This window comes from Grampus griseus (assembly GCF_964374135.1).
Source record: "Grampus griseus genome assembly, chromosome: 12".
Classification (NCBI taxonomy): domain Eukaryota; kingdom Metazoa; phylum Chordata; class Mammalia; order Artiodactyla; family Delphinidae; genus Grampus; species Grampus griseus.
In genome coordinates this window covers 29,707,489-29,733,815 of record NC_139006.1, presented here as the reverse complement: position 1 = coordinate 29,733,815, position 26,327 = coordinate 29,707,489, and the positions used below count along the sequence as shown (strand labels likewise).

The 26,327-nt window shown below is 40.1% G+C and overlaps 1 protein-coding gene across 3 annotated transcripts in view; it reads left to right on the top strand.

Moving 5' to 3' along the window:
- The first annotated feature begins 1,079 nt into the window (after nt 1-1,079).
- TWSG1 (twisted gastrulation BMP signaling modulator 1) overlaps nt 1,080-26,327 on the top strand; it is a 34,600-nt gene continuing 9,352 nt past the window's right edge. The window contains exons 1-3 of one of the 3 annotated variants that reach the window (XM_082668320.1): nt 1,080-1,205; nt 2,731-2,887; nt 22,564-22,663. In XM_082668320.1, coding sequence (XP_082524446.1) covers nt 2,765-2,887; nt 22,564-22,663 — 223 coding nt within the window. In that variant the 5' untranslated portion in view covers nt 1,080-1,205; nt 2,731-2,764. Of the gene's footprint in view, nt 1,206-1,418; nt 1,518-2,684; nt 2,888-22,563; nt 22,664-26,327 lie in introns of those variants that run through there. The other 2 variants (XM_082668322.1, XM_082668321.1) reach the window with 2 other exon arrangements.

The following is a 26,327-nucleotide window of genomic DNA, read 5'->3' as shown; positions in this document are numbered from 1 at the left end:
ATTTCTTTCGGATAATTTTCAGGGATGGTTTTTGAAATGTATACTTAACTTACTGTACAAAAATGGACTAACAGCAATAATGCAGTCCACCCCGTCAGCCAATCAACTCTTTCCATTCTTTCTGTTTTCTTCATCAACCAAGGGGAATGTGGGCATTTAAGATCCTACCAGCTTAAGACTTTAGTACTAGGTCTAAAATGGTCTAGTACCATTTCCAAAGGAAAAGTACAATGGGCTCCAACTTAATAACTCTGGAGACTTTTAAAAAAGCAAATTCCCAGGGTTGTGGGAAAGAACTGGGTGCCATTCTCAGTCGCCTTTATCTACAAGCTAACTGTTGGTCACACATGCTTGGTCAGGCGTCTCCTGCCATCTGTCCAGGTGTCCATCTGTCCTCTCCCCTGGTCTGCGACCTTCTGGACCAGCACCCACGGCGCCCCTGCCCTCTTCTAGCGCTGAGCACAAAGCCGGGCGCCCACGAAGGGTTCGGCATATAAGTGCACTGCGGGACGAAGGCTCTACTCTTGGAGACCCTTATTCAGTAGGTCTGAGGCAGACCCCGGAAGCCTGCGTTTTTAATAAATCCTGTCTCCGACGTCAGTGACGGGATTCAGGTATGAGCTGCACTGGGTACCAGCGGGGTGCATCAGTCAGTCCGGCATCCCCATAACGGGGCCGAAACCAGCTCCTAGGGTGGCTGTGAGAAGACGAGGAGCTCCTGCACATCACGTCCCAGCTCTGGGACCAGGGCAGGGTGAGCCCGGAGAAGGGGCCGGGCGGCAAGGCGCCGAAGACGGGGACGGTGAAGAGGAAGGGGGACAGCGCGCGTGGGTCGGGTGGGCGCGGCCGCGGTCGCGGTCGGGGCGGGGCCGGGTAGGGGGTGGGACCCTGGGCGCGCTGGGCCCGCGGGGAGCGTGGCCTGGGCGGGGCCGGGTCGCGAGCGGACAGGAGCGCCGGGGGGAGTGAGAGACGCCTCCTGGCGGGAGCTGGCGGCGGCGGCGGGAGCCGAGGGGGGCGGAGGGAAGTGGGGGGCGGGGGCGAGACGGCGACGGGCTGGTCTCTCCCTGTGTTACGGCCGAGGCTCGCGGGCGCTGCGCGGAGGACTGAGTGGAGGCGCGGCCTGCCTCCCTCCATAGAGTGGCGCGCCCGCTCGGCCGACCCGCGGGGAACGAGAGCCAGGCTGCTTCGCGGCGCCGCGGCGCACGGTGAGCGGGCGGGGGTGGCTGGTGCCGCTCTGGGACTGGAGGCCGCGGCCGGGCGGGAGGAGCGGGAGGACCGGGCCCGCGCGGCCTGGGCGGCCTCCGCGGCTACGAGGCGGGGCGGGCGTGGGGCGTGGCTCCTCCGCCGGCGGCCGGGGCCGCTGTCAGCGCCTCCCGCTCGGCTGCTGCGCTTTGTTCCTAAGGCCCCGGAGGGAGTCGCTCCCCTAGGAGGAGCTCGGTTACCTGCCTCTGCGTGCCTCGTTCACCTGGACGCGTGTTCTGGGGAGGTTCGGGGAGCGGGACGCAGACGGCCATGAGGTGGGGGAAAATATCCCATTTTCAGTTGCTGTGGGGAGAAAACTAGCTCTGGAAGAATCCGTTTTCCGATGCCTTCTTTGGCCTCCACGAATACGTGCCGGTGGCTCCGGAGTCACCGGACTTGGGCGTGAGGTTCAGTAAAGCGGGCGGTGGGTCCTGACGGTCCCAGGAGGGTACCCCCGGCCTCGGCCCCTGGGGCTTTCTCCTACAGAACCGAGCCACACGGGCACAGAGCCCGGTACTCTTCACCTTCTTCTTGCCTTTGCTTTATTGTTCTTGCTAACACTTAGAATACAGGTTTACAGCGATCATAAAGGCCCATAAACGCACCTTTTATCCGTCTTACATCACTAGTCGTTTATTTAATTGATTCTGTTTGGGGGGTGTGTTTTAAACCCCAAGAAGTTTTATCTTCTCATTTTTAAAAGTTTAATGACTGTTGGTTGTTCAGCCACTGTCAGAATTTGTGCTGGTCTTTCTTTCCTTTTTCTTTTTGGACTGTAATATTTTCTTCAATATCTTTGAAGAATCACTGGTACCTAAGGTAGAGAATTAAAAGAATATCTTCACATTTTGGTAAGTTAGAGTTCTTAATGCAGTTAATAATTTACTATTCCCTTTGTTATTCGCTAAATTATTTAAGGAGCAACTGTCCACTCCTTCCGCTGAGCTGCTTCATTTTGGCTAATTATGTTAAGAGACAAAATGAGACAGTAACAAGTAGACACTAGAATAATTTGCATTTTTAAAATTTGTCTTAATTCTAAGAATTAAAATATTGATAAATGTTTTTTAAATTATAATACAATATTAATAGGTTTTTTTGTTTTGCAAAGCAGTGCAGCATTGAAACTACTTATTTGCTTCATATATTGATACTTTCAGGTTACTGATGGTATGTATACACACACACACACACACACACATATTCACTAATTTTCACAGTCACCATTTCTGGGTACTCTGAGGAATTTCAGAATTCTATATCTCTGAAGATGGCTAACAAGATATTACTGTATATTGTAGCTTTTTTTTGAGTGTTTAAGTAATCTTTCATTGAGAATAATCTTTAAACAGTCACTCAAAAGTCTTTTAACACAATGAGTCTTGGTTTATTTATTTGATTTTCATTTTTGTATTTGTTTTTACCCTAGCATTTGCCTTTGAATTAAAGTTTTTGTTGTTTTTTTTTTCTTTTTGTTTGTTTGTTTAGCTTCCTGGGAGTTGGTGATTGTCTTTGAAGAAACATGAAGTCACGCTCTGTTGTTATGCTTACTGTAGCCATCCTGCTGTTCCTGACATGGGTCCCCATGTCACTGAGTTGTAACAAAGCACTCTGTGCTAGTGATGTGAGCAAATGCCTCATTCAGGTAGGACTAAGAGTACTTTTTTACTATTAAAATATACTGTAGAGCAGACACAGAGCACATATATACAGATAGAGAGTGTAAGGTCTGAGGTAATGAACCATGACACTGGTCTGGGGTTTTGCCCCCATACTTCTCTTGCATACAAGCAATGTCAGACTCAAGGAGTTCAGTACGGAAAATGATAATCCAGCTTTGTAAACATGCTGTTACAAGGTGATGAGTAGCCTATTCAGATGAATTAAAGGGTTCCCTTGTATAATCTAGTTTACATAGCAAAAAGACTCACTATATTTAGAAAAAAAATTTAGCTAGTCAAATCATAGACAAACTGTTCCCTAAATATAATACACTAATTGTCTGTTCTAAGTAACAAGTTACCCCAAACAGCAACTTAATGCAGTAAACATTTATTATTTATGCAGTTGCTGAGGGTTGGGAACCTAGGAGCAGCTGAGCTGGGGTATTCAGGGTCAGGGTTTCTCAAGGTTGCAGATGTTGGAGAATGTGCTTCCAAGATGATTGACAGTGATCTCTCTCTCAGCCATCAAGGCAAGCCTTTCTGAAGAGAAAAGTGAGGTTAAGTAATGGCTTAGTTTACAGAGCTATTAAGTGGCTGTGGAAGGTGGCCTGTGTTTGAACCCGAAGCCTGTGGCCTTTCCATACACATACTGGTTATTACTGTTCTTAAAGTTGCATTAATTAGTGGTGAACTTCGTGTCTTACACAGCTGTTTTCTCTTTTCCCATCCTGTTAGACCGTCAGCAGTCTTGGGTCTGTATTTATTAGCCTCTCTTCTAGCTGTTGGCTAAGAAATTCAGTAACCACACATATTAGAATTCTGTATAAAGTACGACTCAGCTACCTCTTAGCTGTGATCCTGACATGAGAGCATTCGTAGGTACTAGAAGTGGTAATGATTTTTATAGATGAGGGGCATTATGTTCTGATTTGTGACATTTTGGTCCTCATTAATAGTTAAAATTTTGGGAAGCCTGGCCTTTATGTGAGTGTGGTGGTCACCATCTCATACTCTGTACCCTCACTTTGCGTTTTAACCAAAACATTTAACTAGAGAGGTTGGTTGGTTAGGGTTAGGGTTTTCACTATGGATGTTTTTAAGCATAAATAGAAGAGGGAAGAGTATAATGAACAGCAGTAATAATCAGCAGTTACAGCCATCATTCACTCGGGGCTACCCTTGCTTCATCTCTGTTCCCCTGCACTGTTCACCCTATAGCTCTGTTTATTGTCAGTCAGACCCCTGATATTATTTTATCATAAATGTATTGTCTATCTCTGAAAGATAAGAACTCTTGAAAACATAGCTATTAGCACTTTAAAAATTAACAATAATTCTTTAATACCACGTAGTTTTATACATGGAAGTTTTTTTTAATTTTATTTTTATTTTTTTTGGCTGTATTGGGTCTTCATTGCTGCGTGCAGTCTTTCTCTAGTTGTGGCAGACGGGGGCTACTCTTCGTTGCGGTGCGCAGGCTTCTCGTGGTGGCCTCTCTTGTTGCGGAGCTCGGGCTCTAGGCGCGCGGGCTCAGTAGTTGTGGCGCACGGGCTTAGTTGCTCCGCGGCATGTGGGGTCTTCCCGGACCAGGGCTCAAACCCATGTCCCCTGCACTGGCAGGCGGATTCCTAACCACTGCGCCACCAGGGAAGTCCCTACATGGAAGTTTTGATATGGCACGTCTGCTTAGGCTTGTGCTGGCTGAAAATTTGGTAGTTTTCTCATGAAGTCCAGCTTTGTGCTGTGGTCAGAGGTGAATCTGTGCCATTTCCCACGTTGTTTCAATGTATCTTCATTATTCATTATTGGAAATAAAGTCTCATAACAATTGCTATATTCATGTTTAGGTAGAAATTTACTTAAATCTCAAATTATTTTTTGACTCTCCAAGTCTGTAATTTCCATTATTCAAATAATTAAAAATTGGATTTTATTTGAAAGACCTTGCTTGATAAGGCAGTATTTAAAGAAGAAAGCGTTTGGTTACTATCGATAAAAACTCTCAAAAGTTGTTGTTTGTTTTGCTTTTCAGTTTAAAATTCTGTAATACTTACAAAATGCTTCAAAAAGTAGAGTAAATATTAAGTGTAAAAACTGGAAAATCAGGTGAAGCTCCACCTGCTTGTTAAATGGTGATTTTAGTAAACTCATTGGAAAGAAGGTAGGACTCTTTTTTCTTTTCTTTTTAAACCACTAATTCACTGATGCAAACATTTCTGATTCCTGTTCCCTCAGAACTAGGAATCATCAAATCTTTTTCTGGAGTAGTAGAGACAGTGCTTCTGGTGCATAGTGGCAGGGTGCTTGGGGTTAAAATGATAGAGGTCTTGAGTATTGAGGGTTTTCTTGTTCCTTTATTCCTAAGCACTTATGACATTGTGCTAAGCACTCACTGGACATTGCAGTGAAATGTGATTGGTTCTACCATTTACCTGGTTTTATGGACTCCGCTGATTATTTCACATCCTGCCCTTTACTCTCCTTGCATTCCCTCACTGTGGCTGTGTGACAAACCACCCCAAAGGTCAGTGGCTGGAAACAACAACAACGTTTATTTTGAGCATGAATTTGCATCCTGTGTGCTGCTTGGTAGGATAGTTCATCTGCACCACACAGCATTATTAGCTGGGGCGGCCTGAAGGCTGGCAGCTGAAATTACCTGAGGCAGTGCTGTCCACTAGAACTTTCTATGATGATAGAAATGGTCTACATCAGCCCTGTCAGGTACAGTAGAAACTAGTCACGTGGTTGTTAAGCACTTGAAATATGACTAGTGTGGCTGAAAAGCAGATTTTTAAATTTAATCATTTTAATGAATTTAAATTTAAACAGCTGCATGTGGCTAGTGACTGCTGTATTGGATATCACAAAGCTGGGCTAGGAAGATTCTTCGTTCTCTCTCTCTCTCACCCCCCTGGCCCCCTTTCTCTCTCCCCTCCTTTCCTCTCTCCCTGTCAGTAGTCTCTTTGTATGACTTCTCCAGCATGCTGGCTTAAGACTAGCCAGATTCCTTATATGTTGTTGGCTCAGGGCTTCCAAGACCATGTGTCTCACGAAACACAGCAGGGGAAGCTGTATTGCCTTTTATGGCCACACCATTGAGGTTATGTTGTTACTTCCATCATGGTGGTAGGCCCACCTGGATTTAAGAGGAGGGTACACAGGCCCCGCCTCTGATGGAGGAGCATGAGTGTAACACTAAGGAGAGCTTAGTGGATGGGGTGAATGACGTGGCCATGTTTGGAAAATACAATCTGCCACATCTTCACTGTGACTTGACCGGCTGGGTGATCTCAGAGTTTCCTTCTAATTCTACATATTTCTAGAGAAAGCAACCAACTATTATTATGTGTTAAATATATATTTTTTTAATCAGAGTATCTCTATATGCCTATTCTGGACATTTAATATGAATGGAATCATACAGTATGTTGTCTTTTATGCCTGTCTTCTTTTATTGAGCATAATGCTTTCACAATTCATCTATATTACAGTATGTATCAGTACTTTGTTGTTTTATGGTCAAATAATATTGTACTGTATGGCTATGCCACATTTAATTTATCCATTCATCAGTTGATGAATGTTTAGATTGTTTCCACCTTTTGGCTATGCAAGTAATGGAGCTGTGGATATTTGTGTATAAGTTTTTATGTGGGTATCTGTTTTCATTTCTTTTGGGTATATACCTAGGAGTAGAGTTGCTGGGTCATCTTTTCTATGTTTAACATTTTGAGGAACCACTAAAGTATTTTCCAAAGTGGCTGTATACATTTCCATCACTGTGTATGCAGGTTCCAATCTTTCTACATCCTCACCAGCACTTGTTATAGGCATCTTAGTGGGTGTGAAGTGGTTTTGATTTGCAGTTCTCTAACGACTAATGATATTGAGCATCTTTTCATGTGCTTATTGGCATTCATATATCTTCCTTGGAGAAGTGTCTATTCAGAACCAATGCCCATTTTTTAATTGGCTTATTGTCCTTTTATTGTTAGGTTATAAGAGTTATTTATGTATTCTGGGTACAAGTCCATTATCAGATATATGACTTGCAAATAATTTCTCCCATTTTGTGGGTTGTCTTTTCACTTTCTTGATGGTATTATTTGCAACACAAAAGTTTTAAATTTTGATGCAGTCTTTTTTATTTATTTATTGTTGCTTTTGCATTTGGTGTTGTAGCTAAGAAACCATTGCCTAACTCAGGGTTATAAATATACTTGTCTATTTTCTTCTAAGAATTTTGTAGTTTTAGCTCTTATATTTAGGTCTGCAATTTATTTTGAGTTGATTTTTGTATATGGTGTTAGGTAGGGGTCCAAATTTATTCTTTTGTGTATGGATATCTAGTTGTCTCAGCATCATTTGTTGAAAATATTATTTTTTCCTCTGTTGAATTATCTTGACACTCTTGTTGAGAATTATTTGACCATAAATGTAAGAGTTTATTTTTGGACTCTCAGTTGTATTCCATTGATTTATATATCTATCTTTTTGCCAGTACCACACTGTCTTGATTACTGTAGCTTTGTGGTATGTTTTACAATCACAAAGTATGAATTTTCTAATTTTGTTGTTTTTCAAGATTTGTTTTTAATACTTTGGGCCCTTGCATTACCATATAAATTTTAGGGTCACCTTGTTGATTTCTGTAATAAAGCCAGCTAGGATTTTTATATATAAATATATTTGACTTTATTAATTGGAATAGTTTTTGGTTTACAGCAAAATTGAGCAGAAAGTACAGAAGGATCCCATATACTCCTTTCCCTTACACATACCCACTGTTTCCCCTACTATTAACGTCTTGCATTAGTTTGTACATTTGTTACAATTGGTGGACCAATATTGACATACTAGTATTAACTAAAGTCCACATTACATTACATTAGGGTTCATGCTTTGTGTTCGACAGTTCTATGGATTTGACAAATGTATAATGTCATATATCTGCCATTACAGTGTGACACAGAATTGTTTTGTTGCCCTAAAAATCCCCTGTGCTTCCACATGGCCTCTGCATCCCCCACCGCATTTTACTGTCTATATAATTCTGCTGTTTCAATATGTTATACAGTTGGAGTTATACAGTATGTAGCCCTTCCAGGCTGGCTTCTTTCATTTAGCAGTATGCATTTATGGTTCCTGTATGTTTTTCTGTGGCTTGATAGCTTATTTATTTATATTCCATTTTATGGGTGTATCACAGTTTGTTTTCTATTCACTCATTGAGGGACATCTTGATTACTTTCAAGTTTTGCAATTAAGAATAAAGCTGCTACAAACGTCCATGTGCAGGTTTTTGTGTGGACATAAAATTTCAACTCATTTGAGTAAATACCAAGGAGCACAATAGCTGGATCATATGCTGAGAGTATGTTTACTTTTGTAAGAAACTGCCAGACTGTCTTCTAAAGTGGCTATACGGTTTTGCATTCCCACCAGCAGTGAGTGAGAGTTCCTGTTGCTCCACATCCGCACCAGCATTTGCTGCTGTCAGTGTTTTGAATATTAGCTGTTCTAATTGGTGTATATTGGTATCTCGTTGTTTTAATTTGCAATTTCCTAATGACATGTTGAGCTTTTTTTCATATGCTTTATTTGCTGTCTGTATATCCTCTTTGGTGAGGTGTCTTTATGTCTTTTGCCCATTTTTAAATTGAGTTGTTCATTTTCTTCCTGTTGAGTTTTAAGAGTTCTTTGTATCTTTTGGATTAACAGTCCTTTATCGGATGTGTCTCTTGCAAATATTTTCTCCCTGTCTGTGGCTTGTCTTCTTGTTTTCTTTTTCTTAAGATTTTTTTTTGATGTGGACCATTTTTAAAGTCTTTATTGAATTTGTTACAGTATTGCTTCTGTATTTTTATGTTAATGGTTTTTTGGCTGCAAGGCACGTGGGATCTTAGCTCCCCAACCAGGGATCAAACTTCACACCCCCTGCACTGGAAGGGGAAGTCTTAACCACTGGACCTCCCAGCAAGTCCCCTGGCTTGTCTTCTTAATCTCTTGACAGTGTCTTTTGCAGAGCAGAAGTTTTAAATTTTAAAAGTCCAAATTACCCATTTTTTCCTTTCATGGATTGTGCCTTTGGTATTGCCAGCTATGATTTTGATTGGGTTTACGTTGACTCTGTAGATCAATTTGGGAATTATTGCCATGTTAACAGTATTAAGTCTTCTGATTCATGAGCAAGGAGTGTCCTTCCTTTTGTTTAAATTTTTCTTTCATTTCTTTCAACAGTATTTTGTAGTTTTCAGCGTACAGGTCTTATACTTCTTTTGTTAGGTTTATTCATAGGTATTTTATTCTTTTTGATGTTGTTGTAAATGGAACTGTTTTCTTAATTTCATTTTCAGGTTGTTCGTTGCTTGTATGTAGTGTCGTAAATCTTAAATCTGTTTTCACCTTATTCTGCTTTTTGGGAGAGTTCCTTGACTTTACCTTTGAACCCTTTCTATTGAATTTTTAAATTTTAGCAATAACTTTAAAATTTTACTTCTTATTTTCTGCTTGTTAATTTTTCTTTTAACACTTTTACTTGTATTTGAATGCACTGTTTTCTCAGATATCCTGAGAATACTTACTGGAAGTTTTATTGATGGAGATGGAGGTGTCTCCACCCCTCACCTCCCCATTCTGTTACGTGGATTTCTCTTTCTTCCAAGATTATTTTTTTCTTTCAATTTATATCTCTTTCATGCAGGAGGCTTTCCTCAAATGTATAGTGTTCCTTAGTTGTCCATTATAGTTAGGAATGAAGCATAAAAGCTTGATTGGGGGCTTCCCTGGTGGCGCAGTGGTTGAGAGTCCGCCTGCCGATGCAGGGGACATGGGTTCGTGCCCTGGTCCGGGAAGATCCCACATGCCGCGGAGCGGCTGGGCCCGTGAGCCATGGCCGCTGAGCTTGCGTGTCCAGAGCCTGTGCTCCGCAATGGGAGAGGCCACAACAGTGAGAGGCCCGCGTACCGCAAAAAAAAAAAAAAAAAAAAAAGCCTGATTGGGAGACTGTGTTTGTGGGAAGGGCTGACATACACAGACTGGAGGGTATCGCCTGAGGGGCAGGGAAGCCCTCGATGCTGGAGTGTGTTTTCTGCTCTGAGGCTGATCATTTCCTGCAGAGAAGTTTTTGGTTTGTTTGTTTTGAATGGCTGGTGTTCTTGCTGTGGTCTGGGTGGTGGTTGGTTGGTAGATGCTTGGTTCTTGTCTTTGTGCCCTAGTGTTGGGGGTTGCCTCTGTGGTCTGATAGAAACTTGAACTTTAGTGCCCTCTTTTATTCCTGTTCTCTTCAGTTGAGGAATAGATTGGCTATTGGCGTTTCATGTGCCAAGAACTGTCAGCTGGTGTCCTTAGGCCTCTTTAGTGCTTCTCTTAAAGGGGATCCCCAGAATTATATTCAAATTTGCAAATGTACTGTTTTCTAGGAGAAAAGTCCATAGCTTTCAGGAGGTTCTCAAAGTGGTTGATTGCCCTGGAAAGGTGAAGAATTGCTGGGGCTTTGTTTGCCATCACACTACTAAGTTATTAAAATTCCACTTTCACATTCAACAAAGTACAAGGCACGTTGACATTTTAGATGGCAATGATAGCTTTTCTCCTTAAACTTAGAGAAAAACATGCACAGAAATGAAGGTGGGAGATAAGAACTTTAAGAAAGTCCATGCTATAGAAGTGTAAAGAAACTTCTCTCCTAAGAGGGAGTTTAGCTTTTCTTTTAGTTATTTGGTTTGAACAACATCTGTAGTGTTGAAATGCTGTACTGTGAGGATAAGTTAGAACATTTGTTTATGTTGAGCCCTCCGCAACTCATGAAGTAACTAAATATAAAACATTTTCCCTGGAAGCTCAGGCTTGTGTAAATGTTTTTTACCAGCACAGTCATTCCTGCCTCTCCTACAAGTTGCTACGCAGAAGGGTGGTCCCTATGTAAATATTTATTTTGTGCTTCTGACAGGAAGGAAATGTAATTTTAACATCAGGAAAGTAATATTGTCATCTTGGTGTGTTCCTTTGCTCATATAATGAGTGGTTGAGCTGTCTTCTTTCAGGGGAAAAATGGTAAAACAGGATTTTGCTTTTAATAAGATCTTTACTTGTTTTTTCTTCTGCTTTTGTGAAAAGAGCATTTAAAATTTGAATCAATATTATGCTTCTACACCAGAAATCTCAAGACCCATTTTGTATTAAGAACTGAAAAACCAGGGCTTCCCTGGTGGCACAGTGGTTAAGAATCCACCTGCCAATGCAGGGGACATGGGTTCAAGCCCTGGTCCAGGAAGATCCCACATTCTGCGGAGCAGCTAAGCCTGTGCGCCACAACTACTGAGCCTGTACTCTAGAGCCCACGAGCCACAACTACTGAGCCCCGTGTGCCACAACTACTGAAGCCCGCACACCTAGGGCCCATGCTCTGCACGCAGCAAGAGAAGCCACCACAATGAGAAGCCCGTGCACTGCAACGAAGAGTAGCCCCCACTCACCACAACTAGAGAAAGCCTGCGCGCAGCAACGAAGACCCAATGCAGCCAAAAATAAATAAATTTTAAAAAATTATTAAAAAACAAAAACTGAAAAACTCCTTACTGATTTGTGAGTACTTTTAGCTAATATTTATGGTCATATTTAGGATGATGTAAACTTTATATTTCATGAAGATATTCAAACTTAGATTCAGAGATCACTGATGCATTCTTTTAGCACTTTACTGGTTTTCTGAATATTTATTTAGCGCTTTTATATACTAAATCAACAGTCTGCTTTTTTTCTATTCTAAAAATTGATTTAACTACTAAAGAAATCTTAGATTATCTGAAATAAGTTGGGATTTCAAAGTAGTTTCTCATTAATAATTCTAGTTTTTTTTAATGTATTTTGTTTTAAGTTAAAAATATAAATAGTTCAGGTAACATCAGGAATTTCTTAATCACAGCAAACTAAAAAATTAACTTTCTCTTCCTTTTTGCTTAATGAGTGCTAATTAAATTCCATTTTAGTTTTTTTGCTACAGTTATCTTTTTTTTTTTTTTTTTTGCGGTACGCGGGCCTCTCCCATTGCAGAGCACAGGCTTCCGGACGCGCAGGCTCAGCGGCCATGGCTCACGGGCCCAGCTGCTCCGCAGCATGAGGGATCTTCCCAGACCGGGGCACGAACCCGTGTCCCCTGCATTGGCAGGCGGACTCTCAACCACTGGGCCACCAGGGAAGCCCATACAGTTATCTTGATTTGTTACTCTACTAGTAATATTTTGGCATATAGTATACAATGTTCCCTCTTCCCTTTTATAAACACTACCTTATTTTCCTATAGTGTATCCTCTCTTTTTTCTGCTTCCCTGCTCTTAAAAGTTGTGACTCTAACTTATTTTTGTCCTGTTTTGCTTCAGTTAATACCTCATGAAAATCTCTGAAATTAATATCCCAAAGTAATGAGTTAGGGACATCCCTGGTGGTCCAGTGGGTAAGACTCCACGCTCCCAATGCAGGGGGCTGGGGTTTGATCCTTAGTCAGGGAACTGTATTCGGCATTCATGCTGCAACTAAGAAGGCTGCATGCTGCAACTAAGAGCCCACATGCTGCAACAAAGATCCTGCGTGCTGCAGCTAAGACCTGGTGCAGCCGAAATAAGTAAATAAATAAATAAACCTTAAAATAAAAAAAAGTAATGAGTTAGACCTGATGTAATTTAAGGGAAGAGTAAGTTTTGTTTCCCTTCAAATGTTAGCAGTTAGAATAGCTGATAAAGTTTATAAGTGGAGACTAAAATTTATTTTCACTGGCTGTTTCACCTGTTGAATTATTACATTAAAACAAAGATGAAGGGGACGTCCCTGGTGGTACAGTGGTTAAGAATCCACCTGCCAAGGCAGGGGACATGGGCTCAAGCCCTGGTCTGGGAAGATCCCACATGCCGCAGAGCAACTAAGCCAGTAGGCCACAACTACTGACCCTGCGCTCTAGAGCCCACGAGCCACAACTACTGAGCCTGCATGCCACAACTACTGAGCCTACATGCCTAGAGCCTGTGCTCTGCAACAAGAGAAGGCACCGCATTGAGAAGCCCGCACACAGCAACTAGAGAAAGCCCGCGCAGCAACAAAGACCCAGCGCAGCCAAAAATAAATAAATAAATAAAGTTAACCAAAAAAAAAAAAAAAGAAAGAAAACAAAGAAGAGGGCTTCCCTGGTGGTGCAGTGGTTAAAAATCCGCCTGCCAGTGCAGGGGACACGGGTTTGAGCCCTAGTACGGGAAGATCCCACATGCCACAGAGCAACTAAGCCTGTGCACCGCAACTACTGAGCCTGTGCTCTAGACCCTGCGAGCCACGACTACTGAAGCCCGGGCGCCTGGAGCCCATGCTCCTCAACAAGAGAAGTCACCACAATGAGAAGCCCGTGCAACACAAGGAAGAGTAGTCCCCGCTCACCACAACTAGAGAAAGCCCGCGCACAGCAACGAGGACCCAACACAGCCAAAAATAAAAACAAATAAATAAATAAATTTATTTTAAAAAACCAGAGATGAGGGGGACTTCCCTAGCAGTCCAGTGGTGAAGACTCTGTGCTTCCACTGCAGGGGGCACTGGTTCGATCCCTGGTTGGGGAACTAAGATCCCACAAGTCATGTGCCATGCCCTTCCCCCCAAAAAAAAGAAGACCAAAGATGAGGATTTCATTGGGACACTTGGAAGTTTTCAAATATAATTTTAATAGGGAGAATAGTAAAGTCCCTATTTACCCATCACTTAGCTTCACCAGTGGTCAGCATATGGCTGGTCCAGTCTCATCTCTACTTGCCCCTATTTCACCTCACCTGGATGATTTTAAAGAAATGCTTTGGGGTACTTTTGTAGTAAGTAGGATTAAAATTTTGTTACAAGGTTTATGTAAGAAATGGGTGTCGTTTGATATATTTCAGTAGATCATGTATGTACATGAACTTGTATGCTGATTTATTTAGCCAAAAGGATAAATTCTGTTTTCTGTATTATTTCACTTGTTTATATTATTTTCAAGGCAAACGTTTGAATTTATAAAGAACATGGTGATAAGATTTGGTTTAGATACTTCTGTTCCGAGTTTGAAAGTCTGTCTGATGGCTTCCTTAAAGAGTATTAATTTGTCAAAACAGATTTGTTGTAACGTAATTATAATTATGTTTATTGTTTTGAATAAAGGCTGATTGTTCGAGGGTGTGTTGTTTATATATTGGTTTTTAAATACCCATTTGACCTATGTAAGGGTTGTGAAAATAGTATCAGCACAGGTACAGTCTTGTTGGTTACCGATGCTTATACGGTGTTCATTTTCATAATTACCTTTGTTCTTACATTCCTGGGGGTTTTAGGTCAAGATATTATAAACACTTATAGTTTGTTTGATTTAATATTTAAGAAAATTAATTTGTGTTTTTGAGTGTGTTTTTTTTTATTGTATGAAATTAAACTGGATCTTCAGAAGTCCTACTACTTAAATTTAAAATGTTTACTTGCCATTATAAAAATATTTTGTTCTCAAAGGAATCCACAAAATACATAGAAGTAGAAAAAGGAAACTAAATCATTTATAGTCCTGTTTTCTAAACACAGACTACTCTTAATATTTGATATAGTCCTTTTTAGGTTTTTATTCTATGTTTAGGTGATTTTTAACACCTAAACATAGAAAAAAGGTTGTATATTATATATACAGCTTTCACATTTTGCATTTTTCACCAGCATTGTTTTATGTTTCTTTGTTTTTAAAAAAAGTATGTTAGTTTAGAGAAGTTTAGTTTTAGCTTGAAAGTAAAATAGAGAAATATATTTTCTGAACTATCTTCTGCACTGCTTTCTTTAATAACAGTTAACATTTATATAATGCTTTATGTTTTTCAGTTCAGATTTGTTAAAATAATAAATTTATGGACCACAGTGTACCATACTGGTCCTTCAGAGATGAGATGAGGTATTCCCTAATCTCCCAAAGCATTTTTGGGGTCAGATTTATTGAGGTATAATTCACATACAGTATATTTCACTCTTTTTAGGTGTATATTTCTATGATTTTTGATAAATGTATGCTCATGTAACCACTACCACAATCAAGATAGGGAATATTTTCATCACCCTTAAACGTCCCTTCGTGCACCTAGGGAGTCAAGACTAGCTTCCTCCCCAGCCTCAGTACTTCTCCACCACTGATTGATTTTTGTCCCTATGATTTCACCTTGTCCAGAATGTCTTAGAATCGTACGTTGTGTAACCTTTTGTGCCTGGCTGACTTCTTTCAGTTATAATGCTTTTGAGATTGACCCATGTGGCTGCGTGTCTCAGGGTCTCCTTTCCTTGGTCTTGCTGAGTAGTAGTCTGTTGTGTAGATGTACCCCATTTCTTCATCCATTCACTAGCTGATGGATGTGGCTTGTTTCCAGTTTTTGGTGATTATGAATGAAGTTATTTACTTCCATGTATAGGTCTTTGTGTGGATGTATGTTTTCATTTCTCTTGATTAAATACCTAGGAGTAGGATTGCTGGATCACAAAGCATCTGAAAAGCTGAGATTTGGTGTTACATGCTGCAGTTTACGGGCCAGGACTTGAATCCAGATTCTGTAAATCGAAGTCATTTGCTGTCTGCTAGACTATAATGTTGTTTTCAGTGGTGATATTTCCCTGTTTTAACAACATTGCTAACAAATCTCTCAGATTTTGGCAACAGTTAAAGAATGGAGATATTTATCAGCAACTTTACATCAGAATATAAATAAAAATTTCCCTCAAGTTATTAGTTTCCATCTCTGACCTGGAAATTTGGAAGTTTATAAAATAAATTTTAACTCTTAAAATCTAGGCTTAGTCTTAGATGAATAATTACCCCCCCATTTATTTTGCATGGATTAAGATCTCACCAGAACCTTAGATGTATAGAGAACAAGATTTTCCATTAAAGTTGATTTAATAATTATATAAAATCTGTCTTCTGGCATAAAAAAATTGAAATTCTTTGTCATATTCAAGATTTTCAATAATACAAATGTAAAATACTTTTTTTTAAATTTATTTTTGGCTGTGTTGGGTCTTTGCTGCGCGTGGGCTTTCTCTAGTTGCAGCAAGCGGGGACTACTCTTTGTTGCGGTGCACGGGCTTCTCATCGCAGTGGCTTTTCTTGTTGTGGAGCGTGGGCTCTAGGCGCACAGGCTTCAGTAGTTGTGCCACTTGGGCTCAGTAGTTGTGGCTCGCAGTCTCTAGAGCACAGGCTCAGTAGTTGTGGCGCACGGGCTTAGTTGCTCCGCGACATGTGGGATCTTCCTGGAGCAGGGTTCGAACCCGTGTCCCCTGCATTGGCAGGCGGATTCCCAACCACTGTGCCACCAGGGAAGTCCCTTCATATAAGTTTTTAAAGCTAATTGCCAAATTATCTCTAAATACTCACTCTGGTCAACGTAGGATAGCTCAAATGTATAAACTTCTGTTTTCTATTTAGTATAATATTATAATTTTTTCCACCATAAATGTATTGAACGGTGTGATTACACTTTAAGAACATCTAGCGTGGTACTTCACGATCCACGTCACTCTGGCTCTGACACGCGGAAGCAGTGGTGGCAGGAGCAGCCCTGTGGCAGAAGATCTGACGTCGGAGCCCAGTTGGGCTGGATCACTGACCCATCCCTTCCAGCCTTTCATCTGTACCAGGAGCAGCGCCCATACTTTTTCCCTGGGACTTCCAGACCAGGGAGGCAGATGATGCGATCATTAACTGGCCCAAGCAAAAAAAAGAATTAAGTATTAAATCCCAGCACACTGGTTTTGCAACTCTTGCCATTGATACTTATTTTACCTTTACAAACAATGATTAAACTTTGGCAATAGCACTTGTAATTGTATTCAGGTACTGAGAGTGAAAGATATAATAGTGCCTTTGATTAAACAACCTGAAGGGTTAGCTAAGTTTAATTATGGGCTCATTCTCTCTAAGAAAGTAATAACTATAATTATTGAGATGCTAAATTAATAAGAAATAAGCTTCATATTTCTCATCTCATTGTTTAAAAAGCAGCAATAGCTATCCAAAACTGGGGTCAAATCTCAGCCACTTACTAATTGAATGATGTACAAATTCATCACCTTATATGAAAATGAAGGTGAATAATACCTTGATAAAGGCTTTATGAGCTCCAAGATAATGCATATAAAACACTTAGCACAGTGCCTGTTAATGTTACATAAAACCCACTTAGGAACTTTGGGGGAGGCTGTGGCAGCAAATAAGTGGAGACACTGGATCCACCTTTCTTCTGTGAACGCTGTGTTTGCTTGGGATCCCACGTTCAGCCGACTGAGCAGTGCTCGAGGTTAATCATAGGAAGGTTAGTGAATTACGTAAACAGCCAGTCCACACAGGAATCCCACATCTCAGCACAACCCTCTTTCTAGTTAATACGGAAGACTTTGAAGTAATAGTGACATGGAATATAATAATGACGTTTCTGAAGGCGGTGGTACAGAATGAGAACATGGACAAGCTGTGAAAGAGATGAAGTATTTAAGGCCTGCTTCTGAACTTTGGTACATAATATGTTCCATTATGGAGCCGTTATGTTGACAGATTTTTATTGATACAATAGGGAAATACTTTTTAAATCAGGAGAGTGCGCCATCATTATTTTGTTAGAAACGCATAGGAATTTACCTAAGTGGGAGGGACTTGGGTGCTTTTTCCTTCTACTCTGGTAGATTTTTTTCAAAGTCTTTTATGATTTAAAAAAAAAAACTCTTAAAAATTTAAAGCATTCCTTTTATGTTGACTCTAGCCTCTTTAGCAAAGCCTTTCTAGTTATAGAAGATTCATTTATGTTCTCATAAATAAAACAACTAAAGTAAAGATTTCCTTTTAAGTGTCCTGAAGAAAAGATTCTACTTAATTTAAATGGAGTAATTTTTTATGTTTTTCTGTGATCCTTGATTCTTCATAGTTACGTTTTGGTGTGTTTTTTTTCTCTTGTATTTCCAGTATGTGACTTCAAAGCACCTTAAAATTTTTTTTTTATATTTAGAAGCATTCTTCCCAACCATAGTTTGCTAGCTGTCAAAAAAATTAAAATGTATTTCCAAATGTGTTTATGACCAAACTTATTTAATAGTGTGATTCTGAAGTACACATAAAGTGAATAGAAAATAATGAATTTCTTGATGAGCTACACGTTTGTTATTCATAATTATTTACACATAGAAATTCATTGTTTCCTTTCCTTTTTTGACTTGAGAACATAGAAACAAAACAAATTTCCACAAATTTTTTCTCTTTAGATTTGCAGTGAGGTTTCTGAGATCCAAAATGCCATATGTTAACTTTGCCTGTGTATTATTTTTCTCCTGGAAATTGAGAAGTTAAATGTGTAATACTGGCTAAAAAGTTTGTTTGAGGAGCTCGTTTTCATTATTTTCCAATCTCCTGGAAAGAATGCTTGCGTGAGTTTTGAAGAATACAGATTGTTTGGTACATTTTTTTTTTTTTTTTTTTTTTGCGGTACGCGGGCCTCTCACTGCTGTGGCCTCTCCCGCCGGAGCAGAGGCTCCGGACGCGCAGACTCAGCGGCCATGGCTCATGGACCCAGCCGCTCCGCGGCACGTGGGATCCTCCCGCACCGGGGCACGAACCCGTGTCCCCCTCATCGGCAAGCGGACTGTTAACCACTGCGCCACCAGGGAAGCCCTGTTTGGTACATTTTGAAGCTTATTTACTCTCTGAAATCTCATAATTTATGAAATCAAATTGACTTTATTAAGACAGATTTTTCATTCTATTTTGTAGTAAGATGGAAAGAAAATATTAGTTGGCATCCAACCAGTTTTAGCAGTAATTTTTACCAATGAAGTCTTAACCTGGATTTTTGTCTGTTTAATGGTATAGTAATAAAGCCTGTGTTTCAGTCATTTCTCCCATGTCTCGGCTTCCTAGAGCTTCTCACTTTGTATTCTATCAGTAAATTAAAAGTCATTAAGCATGTTACTTCAGTGCATTGTTCTGTCACACTGACATGTAAAAGTACAGGATAGGCATCTATTAAGAGAGTGTGAAATACATTTAATCTTAAGGGGTAGATAAGGCAAGTTCAAGTACCTTTTAATAGTCTGAGTTTTAACCTTCCATTAGTTAGCAGTCATCTGATGTTATCGTCCACCCTTTCATTCCAGTTTAAAACACCTCACAAAAACCTGACACTAAAGGTAGAATGAATGCTTTAAAGACTCAGATTTCTCTAATGTCCATTAAATCGACATTCATTTTAAAATTATTTAGCATAATATACAGTAATTCATTTAACAGGCTACCATTTGAAAGCTGTGATAGGAAAAAGGAGAGACTTATTCTTTGAATAAATTTGTTACTTTCCTAATATGTTTCTCCTGAGCTATGTAGATAATGTAAATTTACACAAGATAGTAAAGGAATATTTTCTATGGATAATGTAAATTAAAATTTAAAAAAAACTTTATTTCTTGTGACTAAGTTGCAACCTTTTTAAAACTTAAGAGCAGGGCTTCCCTGGTGGCGCAGTGGTTGAGAGTCCGCCTGCCGATGCAGGGCACACGGGTTCGTGCCCCGGTCCGGGAAGATCCCACATGCTGTGGAGTGGCTGGACCCGTGAGCCATGGCTGCTGGGCCTGCGCATCCGGAGCCTGTGCTCCGCAAAGGGAGAGGCCACAACAGTGAGAGGCCCGTATACCACACACAAAAAAAAAACAAAAAAAAACTTAAGAACAGAAAGTATCAATATCCTTAACTCTGATGGTATTTTTTTTTAAATGTGTACTAAGAAAATGTTCTCTCACTCCAAAGACGACAGACAGGTTTTTATGGAGCAACAAGTCACAACATACAGCTTTGGCAGCTCTGTTTTTCTAAATTTCCAAGTAAGTTTGAGTCGGTGTGAATCAGGCATCACCAGTTTTATGATGAAGCACCTGTACTTCTCAGGAAGGCCGTGCCCTTTTAGTCCCTCTCTTTCCATCAGGCCTAGCAAGGTTACTCAAGGTGTGCATTACATGCATGTGGCCCGAGTATAGAATTCCATGTACTAAAATATTATAATTTACATATATTAGGTCACAGCTGTATACTGACATCAAACTAATGAATTAGAGCATAGCACAAGTGTTTTTTTTTGGCCATGCCACACAGCTTGCGGGATTTTAGTTCCCTGACCAGTGATCAAACCTGGGCCCCCTGCAGTGGATTGTGGCGTCTTAACCACTGGACCACCAGGGAATTCGCAGCAAGTGTTGATTCTTGAAAGTGCTGTGTAATTGTGTAATAGCTAGGGGACTTTTTGAGAAAAGGAATTAAATGTCAGTGTTGCTATATCTGATAAGGGGTTAATATCCAAAATATATAAAGAACTCATACAACTCAATAGCAAAAAAAAAAATAGAATCCAATTTAAAAATGGGCAAAGGACCTAAATAGACATTTTTTCAAAGAAGATATATGAATGGCTAACAGGTACATGAAAAGATGCTCAATATCGTTAATCATCAGGAAAGTGCAAGTCAAAACTATAGTGTGCTATCACATCACACCTGTTGGAATGGCCATGATGGCCATCATTAAAAAGATAAGAGATAGCAAGTGTGGGTAGGGGTGTAGAGAGAAGGGAACCCTTGTGCACTGTTGATGGGAATGTAAATTGGTGTAGCCACTGTGGAAGACATTTTGGAGGTTCCTCAAAAAATCAAAAATAGAACCATCACATGATCTGGCAATTCCATTTCTGGGGATATATTCAAAGGAAGCAAAAACCTAGCTCCAAAAGGTATCTGCACCCCCATGATCATAGCAGCATTACTTACAATAGCAAAAATATGGAAACAACCTAAGTTTCCACTGGTGGATAAATGGATAAAGAAGTTGTGGTGTATGTATATAATGGAATACTCTTCAGCCATAAAAAATGAGGAAATCCTACCATTTGCAACAACATGGATGGACCTTGAAGGAACTATGCTAAGTGAAATAAGAGCAAAAAATCCCCAACAAACTCATGGAAAAGGAAATCATACTTGTGGTTACCAGAAATGGGGTCATGGGGAGGGGGAATTGGAGGAAGGTGGTCAGCAGATACAAACTTGCAGTTATAAGATAAGTACTAGGGCTGTAATGTACCACATGATGACTACAGTTACTACTGCTATATGATGTATAGGAACGTTGTTAAGAGAGTAGATTCTAAGAGTTCTCATCACAAGGAGAAATATTTTTTCTTTTCTTTTTATTTTATCTATATGAGATGATGGATGTTAACTAAACCTATTGTAATCATTTCACAATAAACGTAAATCAAACCATCATGCTGTACACCTTAGACAGTGATGTATGTCAATTATTTCTCACTAAAACTGGAAAAATACCAGTTTGCAAAAAATTATGTCATATTAGAATGATTGATTATCTCCAGTCGTCTAGAAACATAATAAGATGAATTTAATAGGGATAAATATTATGTGCATGTTTAACTTTTTAAAAAAATATATAATATCTCATCAACCAGGGAAAGCCAACTGAGCCGTGTGGCCACGGAATTTCCCTTTAGGTTGGGTTTGTTTAGCAGTGACTCTCTGGTGGCCAGGGGAGGGGCAGAGGGAAGGCTAAAGGAATTACCTTGAAGCTTCATGTACAAAGCAAGCCTTGTTAATTAGTTTTCGTGCAGTAACAAACCATCCCAAAGTTTCCTGACTTGAAACAATAACTGTTTATTTTGCTCTTGTTTCTGTGGGTCAGCAATTTGGCCTCTATCAGCTGGGTGGGTTTTCTGGGCTCATTCTTGTGTCTGTTGTCAGCTGCTGAGTTGGTTGGAGGCTGGCCGAACTGGGATGGCTTCAAGATGGACGGACTTATCCATGTGGCCCTCTCCCTAGCTTCACATGGCAGCTGGGCAAAGTTCTAAGAGAACAAGTGGAAACACTCCAGACCTCTTGAGGCCCAGACTCAGAACTGACACTAAACCACTTCCACCAAATTCTGTTGGTCAGAGCAAGTTTCATGATCCCTTCCATTCAAGGGGTCTGGAAATAGACCCTGTCTCTTGATCAGAGGAGCTGCAAAGAGGGTGACATGGGGAGGGGAAGAATCACTGCCTTCTTTGTAAACAGACTGCCACGCCAAGCACACTGTTTCAATATATTGTAGATCAATGAAAATAGTTTTTAAAACATGCTTTTATTCACACTTTACATATTGAGAAACCACAACTCCCACTACAGGTCGGCTGGCCATGCATTTAGATTAATTTGGACAGTGAATCTAATAGCTGGAAAGTAAGTTTTGTTCTTATGCTGAATTATTTGTTGAGGTAGTATGGGGGGTAAAGTTATGGGTTATAAAGTAAAATGTTTTCATTTTGTTTCAAAATAAGATAAAAGGATCCAAAATGTGTTTTCTGAATGTGTCCAAAAGAAAATCTAAATCTACTTAGATCTAGTAGTACTTAAATGTAAATCTATCTACCTTGTAGATATTTATGTTCCTACAAATAGTTAATGATGTTGAATTAAAAAATTGTGCCAAGAGTAAATTACTATAAACGTAAATATTATGGAGTTTTTATGCTGCAGAAAATTAACAATTTTAAATATAGTTATTTGGAATTTAAAATTTGAACATCTGTCTCATTTCTAGGAGCTCTGCCAGTGCCGACCTGGAGAAGGAAATTGTTCCTGCTGTAAGGAGTGTATGCTGTGTCTTGGGACGCTTTGGGATGAGTGCTGTGACTGTGTTGGTAAGTTGACATACAGTAAAGTTTCTTAATATTTCACATCACAGAATCCTTTACTTTAACAGACTTTAAATAATATAAATGTATTTTTTGTGCCTAGACTAGGTTTTTTATAAGATACTGTAGGTGTATAGAACAATATATTATTGCATTTGCTTGTATTTAATAGTATTTACATATATATGTATTTTTATAGAAAAGGTCTGGGAGGAAATTAAAAGCTCTTATTCTTGGGAAGTAGGAGTGGAGGAACAAACAGGGTTTTTTTACTTTTTCATTTTTGTACTGTTGATATATATATGTTTTTAAAAGCCATGCAAATTAAATTAGATTATTTTTTTTAATGAGAGGGGTCAGGGCGGGGGTGGTTTCGGGGGGAGTCGGGCTTGGCAGAGAGCAGAGTTGTTTGTTTGTTTGTTTGTTTGTTTGTTTTTCTTTTGTCTGCACATGTGGGATCTTAGTCCCCAACCAGGGGTTGAACCCGTGCCCCCTGCAGTGGAAGCGTGGAGTCTTAACCACTGGACTGCCAGGGAAATCCCCTGTTGATATTTTTTTATAAGAAGTATGTGGTATTGTCACAAGTAAAAATAGGTACTTAGCATAATAAAACTAGACTATCTTCATTTATATACGACTTCATTACAAAGATCCTTGAGAAACCAAAAGCTGTTTTAAGGGCTTTCTGAGGAACAGTCTCTAAGATATATTACGTAAAAAAAAAAGCAAGGTGCAAGAGTATGTTTATAGAATGCTATCGTTTGCGTTTTGGAAAGAAAATTTACGTGGACAGACTGTTGCTGGGAGAAACACTCATCCTCTCTCTGACCAGTTAACTCTTTGACCCTTTAAAACTGCAGTTCAGCTGTCCCCTTTTCTCAGAATCCTTCCTCATTTGACTGAGATAGGATCCTCTGTGTTATAAAGAGAATCTGTTTCTCTTTTCTGATTTTCTCTTAAGAGTAACAGCCATAGCTCATTCATCTTTGCTGTCCAGCATATTCCTCACATCCTGTGGTTTTTAGATCTAGATCTCTACCCTCAGGCTTTGTTTTGGGTATGTGTGTGTTTGTTTTGTTTTTACTTTTCCAGATGTACACAAAAATAGAGAGCACAGTGAACTACTGTGTACCTGCGCCCCAGCATCAAGGCCATACCTGTTCCACCCGTCATCTATGTGTCTATCCCTGCCTGTTTTGGTTGGATGACTATAAAGTAAATAAATAGTTTTACTACAACTCCAAACTACTTTAGTTATTCATCTCAAAAAGAGAGTAAATTTCCTTACATAACACAATGTCAGTACCACATGATTAACATGATTAACAATACTTCCTCAGCATCTAATACCCGGTCCTACTCAGATTGCCCTAGCTGCCTAAAGGTTGTTTATAGTTGTTTTAGTCAAAGCAAGATCCAACAGAGTCCACTTAGTATATTTAATTGTTAGATTTCTTTTATTGTTCCTCCTCCCCTCATCACCTTTTAAAATTCCATTGACTTGTTGTAGGAACTAGTGAGTTGTGATGGAAAACATGCCACTTTCTGGATTTGCCTGATTGCTTCCTGTGGTTATTTAACTTGTTACCCTGTCCTCTCTGTCTCGTGTAGGTCTAAAGGCTGATCGGACTCAGGTTTAGTTTTGGGAGGTGGGGTGCAGTGTACTGTGTCCCCATTAATAATATCTTGTCGTCCCGCTTTCAGTGTTGCTAAAATTGGTGGGTGGGTTCAGATGGCGAAGGTTTGACGACTTCATGGTGAGTCCCCACCAGTCTTTCACCCAGTGGTTCCACCCATGGCTTTTTTATATATATTTGGCGTTTTAATCAGTTGTTGTCATTATTATTATTTTTTGCTCAAATTGTCCCATCTTTGGTTAGTAGGAGCCTCTTCAACTTGGCTCTTGAGTCTTTTTGACATGACTTCTGTCATCTTTGTTGGTTTCAGACAGGCTGTCCCGGGCTCATCTCATAAATATACATCATATACATCTTATACATTTATATCTGTTGTACAAAACATTCACTTGTTACATAAAACATTAATGCGTCTTGTTTTTTCTTTTTTCTTAATTGAATGTTCTGGAATTTCTTCCACATTAATATCATTTTTTGGTAGCTACCTAAAGCCCTGTTGTCGGCAGTAACACTTTATATACTCATTCATCCCTAGGTGGACATGTAGTTGCTTCCAGTCTTGTACCATTACAAATAATAGTATGATGAATAACCTCGTATAGATAGTCAGTTCTGTTTAATATTGCTAGATGTTGTCAAATTCTCCTTCCAAAGGGGTTTATCGTTTGCATTCCCACCAATGAGGCACATCTCTTCATCTCCACTGGTATCACCCTAGACCAATTCTCCAGCAGATTTTGACTGGACTTGGAAACACTGTATTTTGATGGATTTTGAACTTCTTCCACTCTCCTTCAGAAACTCCAACTCCTTTAAAACACATTTTATTGGATTTTTCCATCTCTTATCCCTCCCTTTGCCTGTTATCTTTGTATCCTCAGTCACTTCCCCCTCATTTATTAATAGCTTCAGTACCTGAATCAACGTCTCACTTCCACCACTAGACCCACTTGCCCCTTTCAATGGTTCCAATGTGCGCATTGAAGATCCACCCTGGCCTTTTGTTCCTAGGCCTCCTTAGTGATGATCGTTTTTAAATCCACCCCACCGTCATTTACCCAACCCATAGGTTGGTGCTTAATTCCCCTCTTTCCTCACATCCAACATCCAGTTCAAACCAAACGATCCTCTGTTGCACTTTTAAAATATGACGTGTGAGAGGCACATTTTAAAGATGCAATAGGGGATTGATCAAACAAGATAGGGCAGAAGACCAAGAAAGAGGAAAACATGGGTTGAAGGAAACAATACCTTTAACCAGGAGTTAAGGATGGTTGTAGAATGATAACTGTTCTTTCATATGATGGTCAGTCAGGTACAGCCGTAGAGGAGACACAGGAGAAGCTGAGGAAACAGCTTTCATCATGCTCCCAGGTCTCAGGGAGGGGTCACTGCATGCCACGCAGGGTCCCAGGGGAAGCGCCAGGTTTTGGTCAAGTGGGAAAGACAGGAGCAGAGGAAAGTGTTGGCAGTCTTCTTTTGGGGTTTCTGCAGGAAAGGCAGCGTGGGGCAGGGCAAGCAGTGTAGAAGTGGCTAGTCTGAATAATTTTGGTGGACTCTAAGCTGTAGGGGTGGTCCCTAGTTGTCTGGTACATGGCCCCAGGATGGTGAAGGCAGAGGAATATATTGCCTCCCGGGGTGTACTGGCCAGAGAGAGGAGGTCTGGCTCTGCATTGGTTAGTTTGCTGGATCCAAGAATTGCCTACCCCAGGAGGGGCAGGCTCTCTCCCACCAGAAAGGCCTTTTCTGTATTATACAGAAGATTTAAAGCATCAATGATACAGAGACCTAGGAGACAACTAGCCTGACCAAAGCAAGAAGTGAGGGTTCTGAGGGGCTTATCTCTGAGAAGGAACTGAGTTCCACAGGATATCAAGCATGTACTTGAGAAGCAGAATGATTTTTCAAGATATGCTGAAAGTTTATGTATGGTCCTCAAGAAAAGAAACTTCCAAGCATAGAAATTCCAAGAAAAAACAAAAGTTCAACAAGAAAATATTAGTCCATAAAGGAATTAAATATAGCAGTTCGTT